Source organism: Charadrius vociferus, unplaced genomic scaffold (genome assembly GCF_000708025.1).
Source record: "Charadrius vociferus isolate BGI_N301 unplaced genomic scaffold, ASM70802v2 scaffold581, whole genome shotgun sequence".
Taxonomy (NCBI): Eukaryota; Metazoa; Chordata; class Aves; order Charadriiformes; family Charadriidae; genus Charadrius; species Charadrius vociferus.
Window position 1 is genome coordinate 582,026 of NW_009647024.1, and position 13,179 is coordinate 595,204.

The 13,179-nt window shown below is 35.5% G+C and overlaps 1 protein-coding gene across 3 annotated transcripts in view; it reads left to right on the top strand.

Annotated features, from left to right (window-relative positions):
• KIF2A (kinesin heavy chain member 2A) overlaps window positions 1-13,179 on the top strand; it is a 35,714-nt gene that overhangs the window by 8,366 nt on the left and 14,169 nt on the right. For all 3 annotated transcript variants that reach the window (XM_009895498.1, XM_009895500.1, XM_009895501.1), the window contains exons 8-14: window positions 2,445-2,607; window positions 5,988-6,078; window positions 6,229-6,292; window positions 6,713-6,804; window positions 7,047-7,189; window positions 7,909-8,113; window positions 11,468-11,578. In XM_009895498.1, coding sequence (XP_009893800.1) covers window positions 2,445-2,607; window positions 5,988-6,078; window positions 6,229-6,292; window positions 6,713-6,804; window positions 7,047-7,189; window positions 7,909-8,113; window positions 11,468-11,578 — 869 coding nt within the window. The remainder of the gene's footprint in view (window positions 1-2,444; window positions 2,608-5,987; window positions 6,079-6,228; window positions 6,293-6,712; window positions 6,805-7,046; window positions 7,190-7,908; window positions 8,114-11,467; window positions 11,579-13,179) is intronic.

Here is a 13,179-nt window from a genome sequence, read left to right on the forward strand (position 1 = left end):
GAAATTAAGAATGCAAATGCTTCTGGATTGCAGCCTGTCTGAATCCAGCGCTTAAGTAAGCTTTCACTTTGAAAGATGTTTCTTTCCTTCTCTTTCTATTTTATTTTGTTTATCTAAAGGACTCGGAGAGCATCGGTCTGACATGGGATGCATTTATTATTTTCGTACTGTCAGGACTACACATTGAGGATCATCTGGAGTATATCCAGAGGAAGATGGGAGAATTGTATAGCAAAGGGAAAACATATGTTAATACCAGTATATAGTTAGGTTTTTGGTCTTATTTTTTCCTCCACGTTGCTGTTTCCCCTACTTTATTTTTTTCTTCATTTTTACCTTTACTTTCTTATTATTGCCTGTATTTTTTTCTCTTAGTCATCTGAAAGGAATGTATAATCTCAAAAATTGGCTAATTGAAACTATTTTGCACAGCCTATTTAAAAAGGTCATTCAATGTACAAGTCTGGTTGCAGTTGAATTTCTGTTTCAGCATTGGAGGTTATCTTTCATAAAGTGTGACTTAAAATCCAACACATTTAGAGGAAACGTCACCTTCTACCTGTGCTGAAGGTGGACAAAGTGAAATTACAGCAAATTAAGAGCAAGTTGTCATGAGTTGGGATTCAGACATAGGATTTGATTTTGTGAATATTGTATACACATTAGGTATTTGCAGTTTGTAGCTAATGAAAAAATAGTTCCACAGTGTTTGTAGAAAGTGAGTGTCTAAGTAAAATGAAGTTGCCATTAAAGTTATTTTGCATTTTTCAGAATAAGCTATAGTAAAAAGGTACTAATGAAATAATCTATGCAGAGGATGAAGCATAGAGATAATCTAGTACCTACACAACAGAATCTTCTGAAAACACAAACTTCATAAGAAACAGTAATTCTCATGCCACATTTTAAAATGGAAGAGTATAAAAGAATCTCATATACTAGTGTGTAACCGCCTGAAGAGAAAAATAAAATTAGTTTATTTTGTCAGTCTCACAAATGCAGAATTATCACCAAAATCTTTAGGTGTTGTCAGCACCAGTCGTCTTGTGGTTTGGCTTTGCAGGAAGTAGGTGTTCAGATTGACTGTGTAAGATTTTATTTCAGTGACGTATATTTATAAGTGCGTAATGCATGATGGGTCTCAGAGAGACTACTCCAAATTACCATCAGCAAGGAGTACGGGTTCTCATAAAAAAGGCTAGGAGCAGGAAAATGTCTTAAGCCAAACAATTGTTTAAGAAAAATCAGCTTTTGACTGCTTCAACCAAAAAGTTTTTGCTGAAAGAATTGACTGTTGTACATCTCTCTTCATCCTTATGCCTTATTTCTTCTCTGTGATTACTGCAGAATAATTGCACTTTATTTTATTGCAGTGCAGTTGAAAAATTGATTATATAGTGACTTGAATGCATATTTCTGTTGGTATGTAATGTCATGCAATGGTAACCATTGTACTGTTTGATCAGTATGTTAACTGATGAAAAGGTTTCTATCTGATTGTGTAAAGCCACATCAAATTCTTGAACTGCACGCCTCAAGAAATTTTACACAGAAATGTAAGTAGGTCACATTAGTGATCCTGACTGTACACACAAAGGATCTTTATTTTTGTGCTTATTATGGATCACTGGGTTCTCTGCTTTGCTGACTCATATCTCATCCAACAATTAGCAGTAAATTGTAGTACTGTGTAGTAATTACAACCTGGGATCTCACTGTTGAAATCTCATCTAGATGGCTTTTGTTCCTTCCCAGTGAGAGGAAGGATCATCAGCATTCTCAGCTTTTTCTGCTTACAAGGTAATTTTTAGAGAGGATTTTACTTTAGAGAAATTTTATATTATAGAAGTATACTTTGGCTTCCAGGAGGAATACACAAAAGAAAATGTCAGTGTAGAATGAAAGCAAGATTTTTGTTTTTGAAAGCTGTGAACAGGACTGTAGCATTAAGGATTTAGGGAAAATAAAAAGATAAATTTTTAAAATAAAGCAGATTACTGTAAGGATATTAATTTCTTTGTGTTTTTAAGTTTGACAGTCCAAGCTCAGTGTCCAGTTTCTGCCATAGAGACGTTATTTATAAAAACTCAAAGGATATGGCAATAATCTGTAAAACAGTGTAGAAGCTCTGAGGAAAAAGAACTCAAACCCATGGAGTCCATAACAGACTACAATGGTAGTGCTATAATTAATGATCTTAGTTTTTCTAATCAGCTTTGTACAACATCTCTTTAATTTCTAGCAATTGGTAGGATAGGATGACTAGACTTCCAAAAGGAAATCTCTTGCTTAGCAGATTACTATCTAGGCATTGGAAGCCAAAATCTATTGCAGTTAGTTGGAGGAGCTGTTTTGTCTGAGATGTTATAGGAGTGTAAACAATGGAAAAATGTGAAAAATAATGATGTGTTGCTAGTTAATTATCTATTTCACTTATTTTATAGAAACTTTAATGAAAGACCTTGATGTAATAACAATTCCTAGTAAAGACGTTGTGATGGTACATGAACCAAAACAAAAGGTGGATTTAACAAGGTACCTAGAAAACCAAACTTTTCGTTTTGATTATGCCTTTGATGACACGGCTCCTAATGAAATGGTTTACAGGTATGTGTATATGCTTTCTTTCTTGTGAATCTTTTTTCTCGTGTATCTATCTCCCGTGTCAATAACTGTGGGATTACCTTGGTCATGGACTTCAATCCTGTTCTCTGTGTTACCAGACATGCTACCTCCATTCTTTTGCCTGTTTACTTTTGTTTCAAATCTTTATCCTGAATTCTTCACCTGAAATGTCATCTCCACCTCCATTGACCTCAGTCCTTGTCCAAGCCCTGCTGGTTTCCAGGCTGAAGCGTGTGTTGCCTGCCTCCTCAGCTACTGCATATTTGCACAACTTCGTGAGGTCACCATTTGCCTCAGGGTTATCGTCTTACTAATTAGTGTGTGTGCAGCACCTGAGGAACCTAAGTCATGGCTTTTGGTCTTCAGGAAACTCGGAAGAAAAGGACAGCCCCAGCCCCGAAGAGCTTGCAGTTTCAATATAAGATAATTAAGAGATGGAAACAAATCAGGAGAGGGTGGGGAAAGAAAAGCAAAAGAGGTTATATTGCTGTATTGCTGAGAAGCCTGGGTGAGCTTGGCTGCGGGAAGCGGTCTGGTTCATGTAACGCGGAGGTGCGTGGAGCTAAATTATCTTGCTGAATCTTTCTGATTTAAAAACCAACACAACAGCAACAGAGACACATCCACTTTCATCCCCAAGGTATTTGGATATCCCATTTTCTCCTTTACTCTTCTGTTTCACTTCCTCAGCTGGCACAGAATAATGCACACTGCGTTTTTAAAAATGTGTTTAGAGGTAGCCATTTACCTTGTACAAGTCACTAAATGAAAGAGATACAGTAGTAGGCAAGGTTCGACACCATGACAGGTCATATAATCATGGTATGCAGCCTAATACTTAGAAGCTTTTTGCAGGTAGTATTGATATTTGAAAGGAATTTGATCAAGATAATTTTCCTCATGCTTGGAAAATGATTCCCATAGCCTTAAGGAGTAGTGGAAGAGAAATATCTTAATTCTTGTTTTTTAATGCAACAACTAGGAAGTGACAGCATTGTATCCTGATTGATGTTGGACACTAACATCCTGTTGGTGGATAACAGAAAATTCACCGTAAAAAAAATTATTAAAAGGCCTTGAAAATGAAAAATCCTGGTTTATGCTGGATTTAACTAGGAAGAGAAGGGTGACGAAAGGAAAATCCACATAGTCTGTTAGTTTACGCTAACAAAGGACTTCTAAACGGCAAAGCTGTGCCCCTGGAGATCTATGTGTCTAATGGTTGTCTACTGGTAGCATCTTCCCTTTCTTGGTACTGAAGAGCTGTGGGAGAGCGATCCACCTGGTCATGTATGCCTCTTGCCATAGTTCCCCTCCTGCTTAACAATCAGTTCCTCTGCTCTCCCTCTTTCCTGTTATTTATCTTTGGGAGCATAGTGTTTAAATGTGAGGGGTGTTTCTTGGCATACAGTGTTGTTGTACAACAGTTTTCTCCAGACAATTTTTGTTAGTTACATAATACATTAATGGCAATATGGGAAAATATTGAAAGATCATTGTATTCTTACTGAAACGGTAAATCTGTAGCCTCTGTAGCAGTATGGGCTTTTTCCTTCTCCATTATATGGCACAATAATGATATTATTTGAAGGACAATCTGCATCAAGGCCTCCTGTAATAACAGAAATAAGAGCAAGATCGGTATCATCATCTGCTCTTACCAGAACTTCGGGGTCCAGTGGGGAAAAAAATTAGTGTGGCAAGTTACTCCAGTTTTCTCCAGTATGCTAAAATTACTCACTGTATTTCTATATTGAAAAACGTTCTTCAGTTTGAGGGAGAAAAGTACTGCTCTTTTATTATTATTATTATTATTATTATTATTATTATTATTATTATTATTATTATTATTTTGCTTAAGCTGTATTTTAAATATTTTTGAATCCATGAGCAGCAACACTGAGTTGCAAGTTTTCATTAATATTAAAAAACACGTGCTAGTTTGAATGGGTATGCCTTTTGAGTTTTAAAGGAGAACCAGAGTTCACATTTCTGAAAGATCAAGATTACAGATAAAGGTTCTAGTAAAAGTAAAGTTGGAATGTTTTGACATGGTACCATTTGGAGTTGTATAATGCTTTATGAAAACTTGGCTAGATACGTTTGTATTTTGCCTTACTTTAAAATAGATATAATTAAGTCCCTTTTCCATAAATTAACAAAATGAATCATTTGGAACTCAATTAAACAGAGATAATGGACTGTGCTTCTTAAGTGGATAGGCTTTGTGAAATTTTGTATTTCATATACAAAAAGAACAAACATCAAAATCTGGGAATACCCTCTTGAGGACGAAGGGAGTATATGTTTAGAAGAAGTAAAAAGGAAAGACTAAAGCTGATCAACAGTCATCTGGTACATTTTTGATGAAAATTCAGGATTCAGTTAAACTTAGATTTTTGGATTCATTTTTGGTGAATGGCTTGATCTTGCCCATATTATTTTTCTGAGTGATGTGTGTTTGTTCCAAAGTGGAATGAAAGAAGATTGTACGCCTCTGTGTTTCTGTAAACAATTGTTCCTGTTTCTGTCACTTAGTGGTACTTTATGTCTAAATACCTGGAAAAAGTTTAGAAAACGAGACTTTTGCAGAGAGACTCTTACCTCCTTTGGTAACCATCCATTAGTTTACCATTTGCTTTTGGAGTTTTTTAGGTAATAATGGTGATAAGCAGCTGAAGTAGGAACAATAACTATGTTTTTTAAAAGTAAAAATTCTCTAACATAGGAAAATGATACTTTGAATAATATTTTTTGACACATCAAATAATACTTCAGGGATAACTAGAGTTTTTCATTCTGAAGAGCTTGGGTATCCATTTTCTTGAGCCTTTTCTCAGTGTATGTATGTTCTCAAAATACTAAGATGTGCAGTGTTGTTTTGGCCACTTGTCTTCGAAATTTAATCTTGGAAGCTGATTTGGGGAGAAAAAAAATCCAAACCCAAAACTATAGCAGAATTTTAGTACTGCCAAAACCTAAGTATTTATCCGCTCCACTGTCCTACTTTGATGTCTCCTAATTCTGTCTTCTTTAGGGACCTCCAAATGCCACGTAGTACGCTGTGCTGTGTTGTGTCATTAAAACATGATTATTTTTTTTTCTTAGGGTTCAAAGGAGAATAATGTTTTTGTAAAATAAATGGGAGAGACCATGTAGCTTTTATTTGATTGTTTTGGATATTTTAATGCCTTAGAGCTGGTAGTCTCTTTTGTTCAGGAATTGATGTAGAGATGTCCATTGGCCTCTCAAAATACAGGACCAGTTTTATTGCTTCTGGCTGTAAAATTTATAGCATCCCCATGGTACTACCATTTTAAAGTAATTAAGTTTCTAAAGTACTGTTGTTTTTTGCATTTAAGGTTTACAGCTCGACCATTAGTGGAGACCATATTTGAAAGGGGAATGGCTACTTGTTTTGCATATGGGCAAACAGGCAGTGGAAAAACCCATGTAAGTATTTAAGTATTCCTTCTACATGTCAGCAATACACTTCTTTTTATATGTGATACACTTAGATAAGTTCTAGTAAGTAACAAATACGTAAGTTAGAGCTCTATGATTTTTATAGTGTATTTTTGATTTTTTTTTTTCCCAATCTAGACTATGGGTGGTGATTTTTCAGGAAAGAACCAAGATTGTTCTAAAGGAATATATGCACTTGCAGGTGAGACTTTATTGGTCTGTTGGCTGTTTGCAGATTAGTTGAGATCAATAAATTATCTACTCCCTGTTGTACAAAACATAAGGGTCTGCATATTTTGCATTACAGTGGCGCTTTGGTAACATCAAAAGTAGTTCCTAGATGTGTAGTAGTAAACTGTACACAGTAAAGTAAATGTATATATAGATTACTTAAAAAAAAGTAATAAATATAGCGGATCATTAATTAAGTTTATAATTTTGGGGTCTTCTGCATCTTCCGATGTAATGCGGCAGTTTAAACTGCAATGTTGGTTGACTGACCTTATTTGTTATACTTGCAAAATATGAGAGGTGCCATAAAATAGACTGTTAAGCATTAATGAGTCTTCACTGAATGAAAATACATAACGAGATTCTTTTTATTCTGGGAATGCATTCACAGCTCGAGATGTCTTTTTAATGCTAAAGAAACCAAACTATAAGAAGTTAGAACTTCAAGTATATGCAACATTTTTTGAGATCTACAGTGGTAAGGTAAGTACCTGTACCTCTGAGGAAGGGGGAATTTCTCTTTCACAAACAAGATTTTGAGCTTTTCAGATAAAAGATTTTTTTCCTCTTTGTACTAAAAGCCTTATTTCAAATAATACTTTACAATTCCCTTCCAATCATGTTTTTTCCATGGAATGCTTTGCATGTTTTGATATGGGATTTGAAACAAAAGTGTCTTTTAAAGGTCCTCTTTAACTGTTCTGTTTCCCCCTCCCCTCCCTAAGGTTTTTGACTTGTTGAACAGGAAGACAAAACTAAGAGTGTTAGAAGATGGTAAACAGCAAGTCCAGGTGGTGGGATTACAGGAACGGGAAGTCAAATGTGTTGAAGATGTTCTTAAGCTTATTGAAATAGGCAACAGCTGCAGGTATCTCCCATAGCTTACACCAGTTTTTCATTGTGCATTAAAGAATCGGAACAAGATTTTTTGGGGGTCTCTTCACAGTGATGGCTTTTTAATACACAGTGGGTTCTTTGACGATGTTGGCTGTAAGGAAGGAACCTGCCTACCTTTTAAATAAAAATACTTAGAGTTTCTCTGTCTCCTAGAGAGAAATAACTGATTTTTCTACAGGATATGAACTGCATGCATTATGTAAGCAACTTACTGACTTAAATTCACATCATTTATAATCTGGAATATTGCCAGATTCTTCCGCTCTAGAAGGCCTTGATACATGGTGACAGAGGTTAAGCATAAAATTTTTATTTTTTTTAAGAATCCAGCTTCATTGTTTTTAAAATTAGCCTTGTGCGTAGACTGCTGCCTGATCAGATAAAAATGCCATCAGCATTTTACATGTAAGCTCTTTGATAATCTGAAATCTTTGAAGATCTGATTATTCTTGCCTTTAAAAGGGGGGTAAAATGGTTGAAGAGATGGAAAAAGAGGTATACTTATACTATGTACATCCAATTATTAGGGTTGTATCTCTAGTGTCCACAAGAACATTAGACGTGCTGTCAATATATGTAAGAAAACACAGGACTCTGCATGAAAAAACTAGTGTTCTGAGGTTAGTGTGTTTAACATGTGTGGTCCTTCGCCTGTTCATATGTCCTTCCCTTCTCTCCTTTTGTATAAAGGACATCTGGCCAGACATCTGCAAATGCACACTCATCTCGAAGCCATGCAGTGTTTCAGATTATTCTCAGAAGGAAAGGGAAATTGCATGGTAAATTTTCTCTGATTGATTTGGCTGGCAATGAAAGAGGAGCGGATACTTCCAGTGCAGACAGGCAGACACGACTGGAAGGTGCGGAAATTAACAAGAGCCTTTTAGCGCTCAAGGTAACTGAAATGTTTTCATTGCCTTTGAGTAGGTGGGAGCCTTGTACATGTAATAGCAATGACTATTAAAACGAGTGTTTTTGCAGGCTTTGCTTGTCTACATTGTCTGCTGATGTGACAGGTAAAATAATGTATTGATTTTTCCTCTAAATGCCTGAAGGAACACTTGGTAATTACCAAGTAGAAACATTGCGGAAACATTGTGCTATCAACTTGCATGTAGTTTAAAAAAACCCCCAAAACCTCAACAAAAAGTCCCCAGTGGTTGAATTTGAAGACTTTTCTGATATATATCTAAAGTGTGAGGACAGATGACTTACTTTGGTACTCAAGGTCTGAAATACTAATTGGAAATATTCTTACTGATCTCAATATTTCTTTTTCATAAAAAAATACAGTTGCAACATATTTATTTACTGCTGTAATTAATTCACAAAAGCAGCACAACAGCAACGTGTCCAGAAAGAGCTAACAAATAGATTAAAATAAGTTGGAATCCATTTTTGACTACTCTTCTTTGGGGCAGATTGTCTGATAAGAGTCACTTTACAGATTTTCATACATTAAACCGGGACACATCAAGAGAGCTTAGAAGTATTATTTAAATATTCATATGCCTTTTCTTTTTGTTTGTTTTATAATGCTCAAAAGAGGTTCAGCCTAAATAGGGAAGGTAATTTTTTGGTGTCAACTGGGGAAACCGTAGTTTGGAATGTCTCAGAACTTGTCTCTGTTGTTGGTTAGTTTTGCTTAGGCTTACTAATCTCAGCACCAGCACTGTGGGTTTATATAAAGCATATGAACCCCCAAATCACTGTGTTTACTTTTTTATCCCCAGTATAAACAGGGGAGAAGACTTGTGTCTGACTCTAAGCAGATCTCACACGACACCACACAATTTTAACCTATAATGTGTCATTACAAAATTGTATGGCATGTTGAGAAATTGGACGCAGCAGTTCCAAAACTGTGGCCTTTTTTGATTTAGCATCAAAGTAAATAATGCAAGCAACGTTGTGTTGACGTTATCACTTGTTTCCAAGTGTAACTGAATAAAGCTGGTTTAGTGTGGTTTGTTGTTTTTTTTTTTTAATTTGGTTTTTTTTTTCAGTTAACTTGTTGATTTTGTACTGGCTGGTGGCTTCAGTGCAATACCCATACAACATACTTAGTTATTTTCATACAGCTTGCCTTTTTAATTATAGTGAAAGGCTCTGCTGCTGGCATACAAGTGGTTGTGATCAAAACTATATGAGGAAGGGGAAATATAAATAAGTGGAGGTCTTAGAGAGGTCTAAATAGTGGTAAAAGAAGATACAAGTTTCTCAATCATATGTTAGTTTTCCATTTTTTAACTGTGCCCAAAAACATTACAGAGCTTTTTCCATTTGAATTCAAGACCCTTGAAGTTACTGTGAAGTTCAAATTTAACTAGTATGTTCTGAGGAGTGTTTTTTGGTGCTAATCCGAGATTTGCTGTTTGCATCTGGATATCAGTCTTGTCTTAACCTGTTCAGATTTTTGGTACAGGAAGTTATCTCTGTAATGTCTCTACATGGAAATAGTGTTGTCATTTTGTTATCTGGTTTTCTGAGCTGTGATGAAAAGCAAAAGTAGTTAAAAACTACATTAGTTTAGAAACTGACAGTGTCCTTCTATAATGCTTGTACTAATAAGGAGATAATCCAACTCTAATTTTTCAGGAGTAAGCAAACTAAAAATCATTACAGGAAATTAAAGTGTCTTAATGAAACCTGTTGATTGCCATATCAGTAATTCAACATACACATTTGTTACTGGTTTTAGTTTTTAATGTCACCTGTTGAAAATCTGTTGCCGCTCTTTCTGTCTAATCTGCTTTTCTCCTGTAAGTATAGTAGTAATGTACAAATTCAAAAAAATCAAGGAATGCACTGCCTTGCTCACCTATGAGTACTGAGTCCTTATTAGTATTTGCATGTGAAATTCACAGTCAACAAGCTTCAGTCTGTCTGTTTATCTGAGCTGTGTCCATTCTATAAAATTCAGCTGGTGAGTTTTTAAAATAATCACTTTAGTTAAAACCAACTTGCCCTTGTGTTCGTTCTGTTCTGTATCGTGACACCTTTATTCTGAGCCTATTTTTAGTTCTGTTTTATGCTGTTTCATAGTTGCAATACTTTCTTGGATTATCATCCTGCAGCTTCTAGCCTGGCTTTTGGAAGAAGCTGTTTCTAGGAAATTTCAAAACGCCACAAGGATATGGCTGCAGCTGATGGATTAGCTAAACTACTGTAGAACTATTCATGTAACACAAAAGCCATTCCATCTGTTAGTGCTGCTAAAAGCAAAGCTGTAATTTGAAAAGCTTTTGAAGTATGGTTGTTTGAAGAAGTTCTGTGTGTAGACGTGTTAAAACTGTACCACGGAAGCCATGCATCCGAAAAGATGCCTGTACACGAAGTATTAAGGCAAAGGCAGAAACTGGAATTAATGGTCAAAATATGACGATGACCAACAACACAGAAATTTAAATTTAAACATTCTTTGCATAAGATGTAATTTATTAGCTGATGTTAGAGCTCTGAGTGGGCAGAAGTGATGTTTAGATTAGTGTGATCTTGGTTTGCACTGTTGTACTTAGTTGCTGCTGTAATTTCTATAGTAATTTCATAATATTTACATCTGTAGAGTATTCCTCACTGGAACTCTCCAACCAATTGCAAATATTAGTTTAGCCCCATACCCCTGCAAGTGAAAGAGGAGACCTTATCCCTGTTTCTTCACATGAAGAATGTTTTAAAACAGGGAATGACTTAGGTTTTCAAGTGTCTTCCAATGTTGAGTACATCAATAGAGAGCTGTGCTTACTGTGTTTGTGACCTGTGGAAGCTTTCAGAAAGTTTGTTTTCTTCTGAGCTGTAAAGAAAGACAGTGGTAGAGACAGAATCAGAGCTACTGGTTTTAACTGGTAGAGTTAACCCGTGTCTCTGTCTACTCTGCTTCTGCTGGCAGAGGCTGCAGATCAGTCAGGCTTTTGCAGCTGATAATCAGAAATAATTGTTAGTCTGGACATTTAACATCAACATTGATTTTTTGTTTTGTTGTTGGATACAATAGATGTAAACATTTTGGATGAGATTCAGAAAATTTTTTAGACTCCTAAGTCCTTTTTAAGTTCTTACCTGTCTACTGAACTTAATGAGAGGTAAAAGCCTAATGAGTCTTGAATCCAAGCTTTAATGGTAAATTTTAATGATATTTCAGAGGAAACAACATAACTAAGGCATGCATTTTCTGATTTTGAATTGCATTTGTATTGTATTTATTCAACCCATGTTAAAGAAAAATGCATAAACCTATTTGTTCTTTCAGGAGTGCATTAGAGCCTTAGGCCGAAATAAACCTCATACACCATTCAGAGCAAGTAAACTTACTCAGGTGCTAAGAGATTCATTCATAGGAGAAAACTCCCGTACCTGTATGGTAAGTTGACTTGGTTAACTGTTTGTTCTAAAAATTACAGAGAGAAAAGAAGCTGGGAATTTAGGCTTTTGTGTTTAAAATCGGTCACTTGCTACTAGCCATGTGTTGGACTTAACGTTTATCCACTGACGCTATATGTGGAGTGAGACTTTCTTGCTCCCTTCTCACTTTTTATTGGCCTTTCTTATTTCTTGTTCTAGTTTTTTAGCTAGGCACCTAGCTAGAAACACTTCTAACTTGGGAAGGTTTTTTTGATTTTTGTTTATTTTAATAATGTCTTAAATATATGAGAGTGTTGTTTGTTGACTCAGAACTTTGGAAAAGGTTGTGTAGGCTGGGAAGTACAGTGGTCAGTTACGATCTTTAAATGACAAGGACAAACTTAAAGTTGGCATCAAAGGCATCAGGATTTTCTATAGGCTGTTGGGGGGGAAGTAGTTGGGATAGATGGGATGAATAGTTGTTTATTGTATAAATGTGCATTTGCATCAGTCTGAAAAACAGAATTCTTCTGTCAGATGGTGGAAAGGACGGATAAAAGCACTCATGTCCATTTGTTTTATTTGTGCGTCCTTAACATTTTTCCTTATGGAAATGCAAACTCTCTGCAGTGGACACTGACAGCTAGACTTGTTTGTATTGGTTAATTTTCACATATTCCTTGGAATTAGTTAGTCCAAAGGCCAGAGAAGTCTGCATAACACAACATGAAAACCAGGGTCTTAGGGCAGCCTAGTCGTCCCTTTAGCTGTTAGGTATGGTTCTAATTTGAAAATGCTGGTAAAATAGCATTTTTTATTAATCTTTTTTTTCTCCTTCATTTTTCTGATGAAAAGACAGGATTGTTTTCTTTCCCAGTGAGACATACCTGATCTAGTTGAAGATGTCCCTGCTCACTGCAGGGGTTATTGGACTAGTTGACCTTTACAGGTCCCTTCCAACCCAAACTATTCTATGATTCTATAACTTCATAAATCCTATGCAGGATTGGAAAGCTAAATTGTGCATCTCTAGCTAGTGTACCCACACTGCTGAAGAAGGTTTGAAAAGTTAACCTGTTGGAAATTACGCTCTGTACATAGAATAATTAAAATTTTTTAATATTTCGTGAAGTTCTCACCATCACCTTTACCTCCTTAAAGTGCTAACAAGCTGTCTCTGTTTTGGTGAAGCTTTTTTATTTCATTATTACTCTTCTCACAGAGTTGCCGTAGTATTTTTTTACTATTTAAATGTGTGAGAATGCCATTGAGAGTAATCTGTGATCTATGGGTCTTCAGTTTCTGATAAAGCTTGCATTCCTTTATTTAATATTCAATACAGTTCTAAATTAAGGGAAGAAAATCTCTGAAATAGGCTTGAAATTTTTTTTTTATTTTCTCATTCACGTTACTACTATTACTTTACAACTAAAAATAAGAAAAGCCTTTCATGATGAGATGATGCTTTCAAACTCATTCTTCTGCTACTTTTTCATGTAGCTTATCAGTACTAAGACCACTTGTGACATTCTGGTTTTAGTGTTTGTTTACATGAATTTTTCTGAAGACTTTAATCAGTAAAGTGTTTTCTTAAGATGCTGATGTGGGAAGAAGAAAACT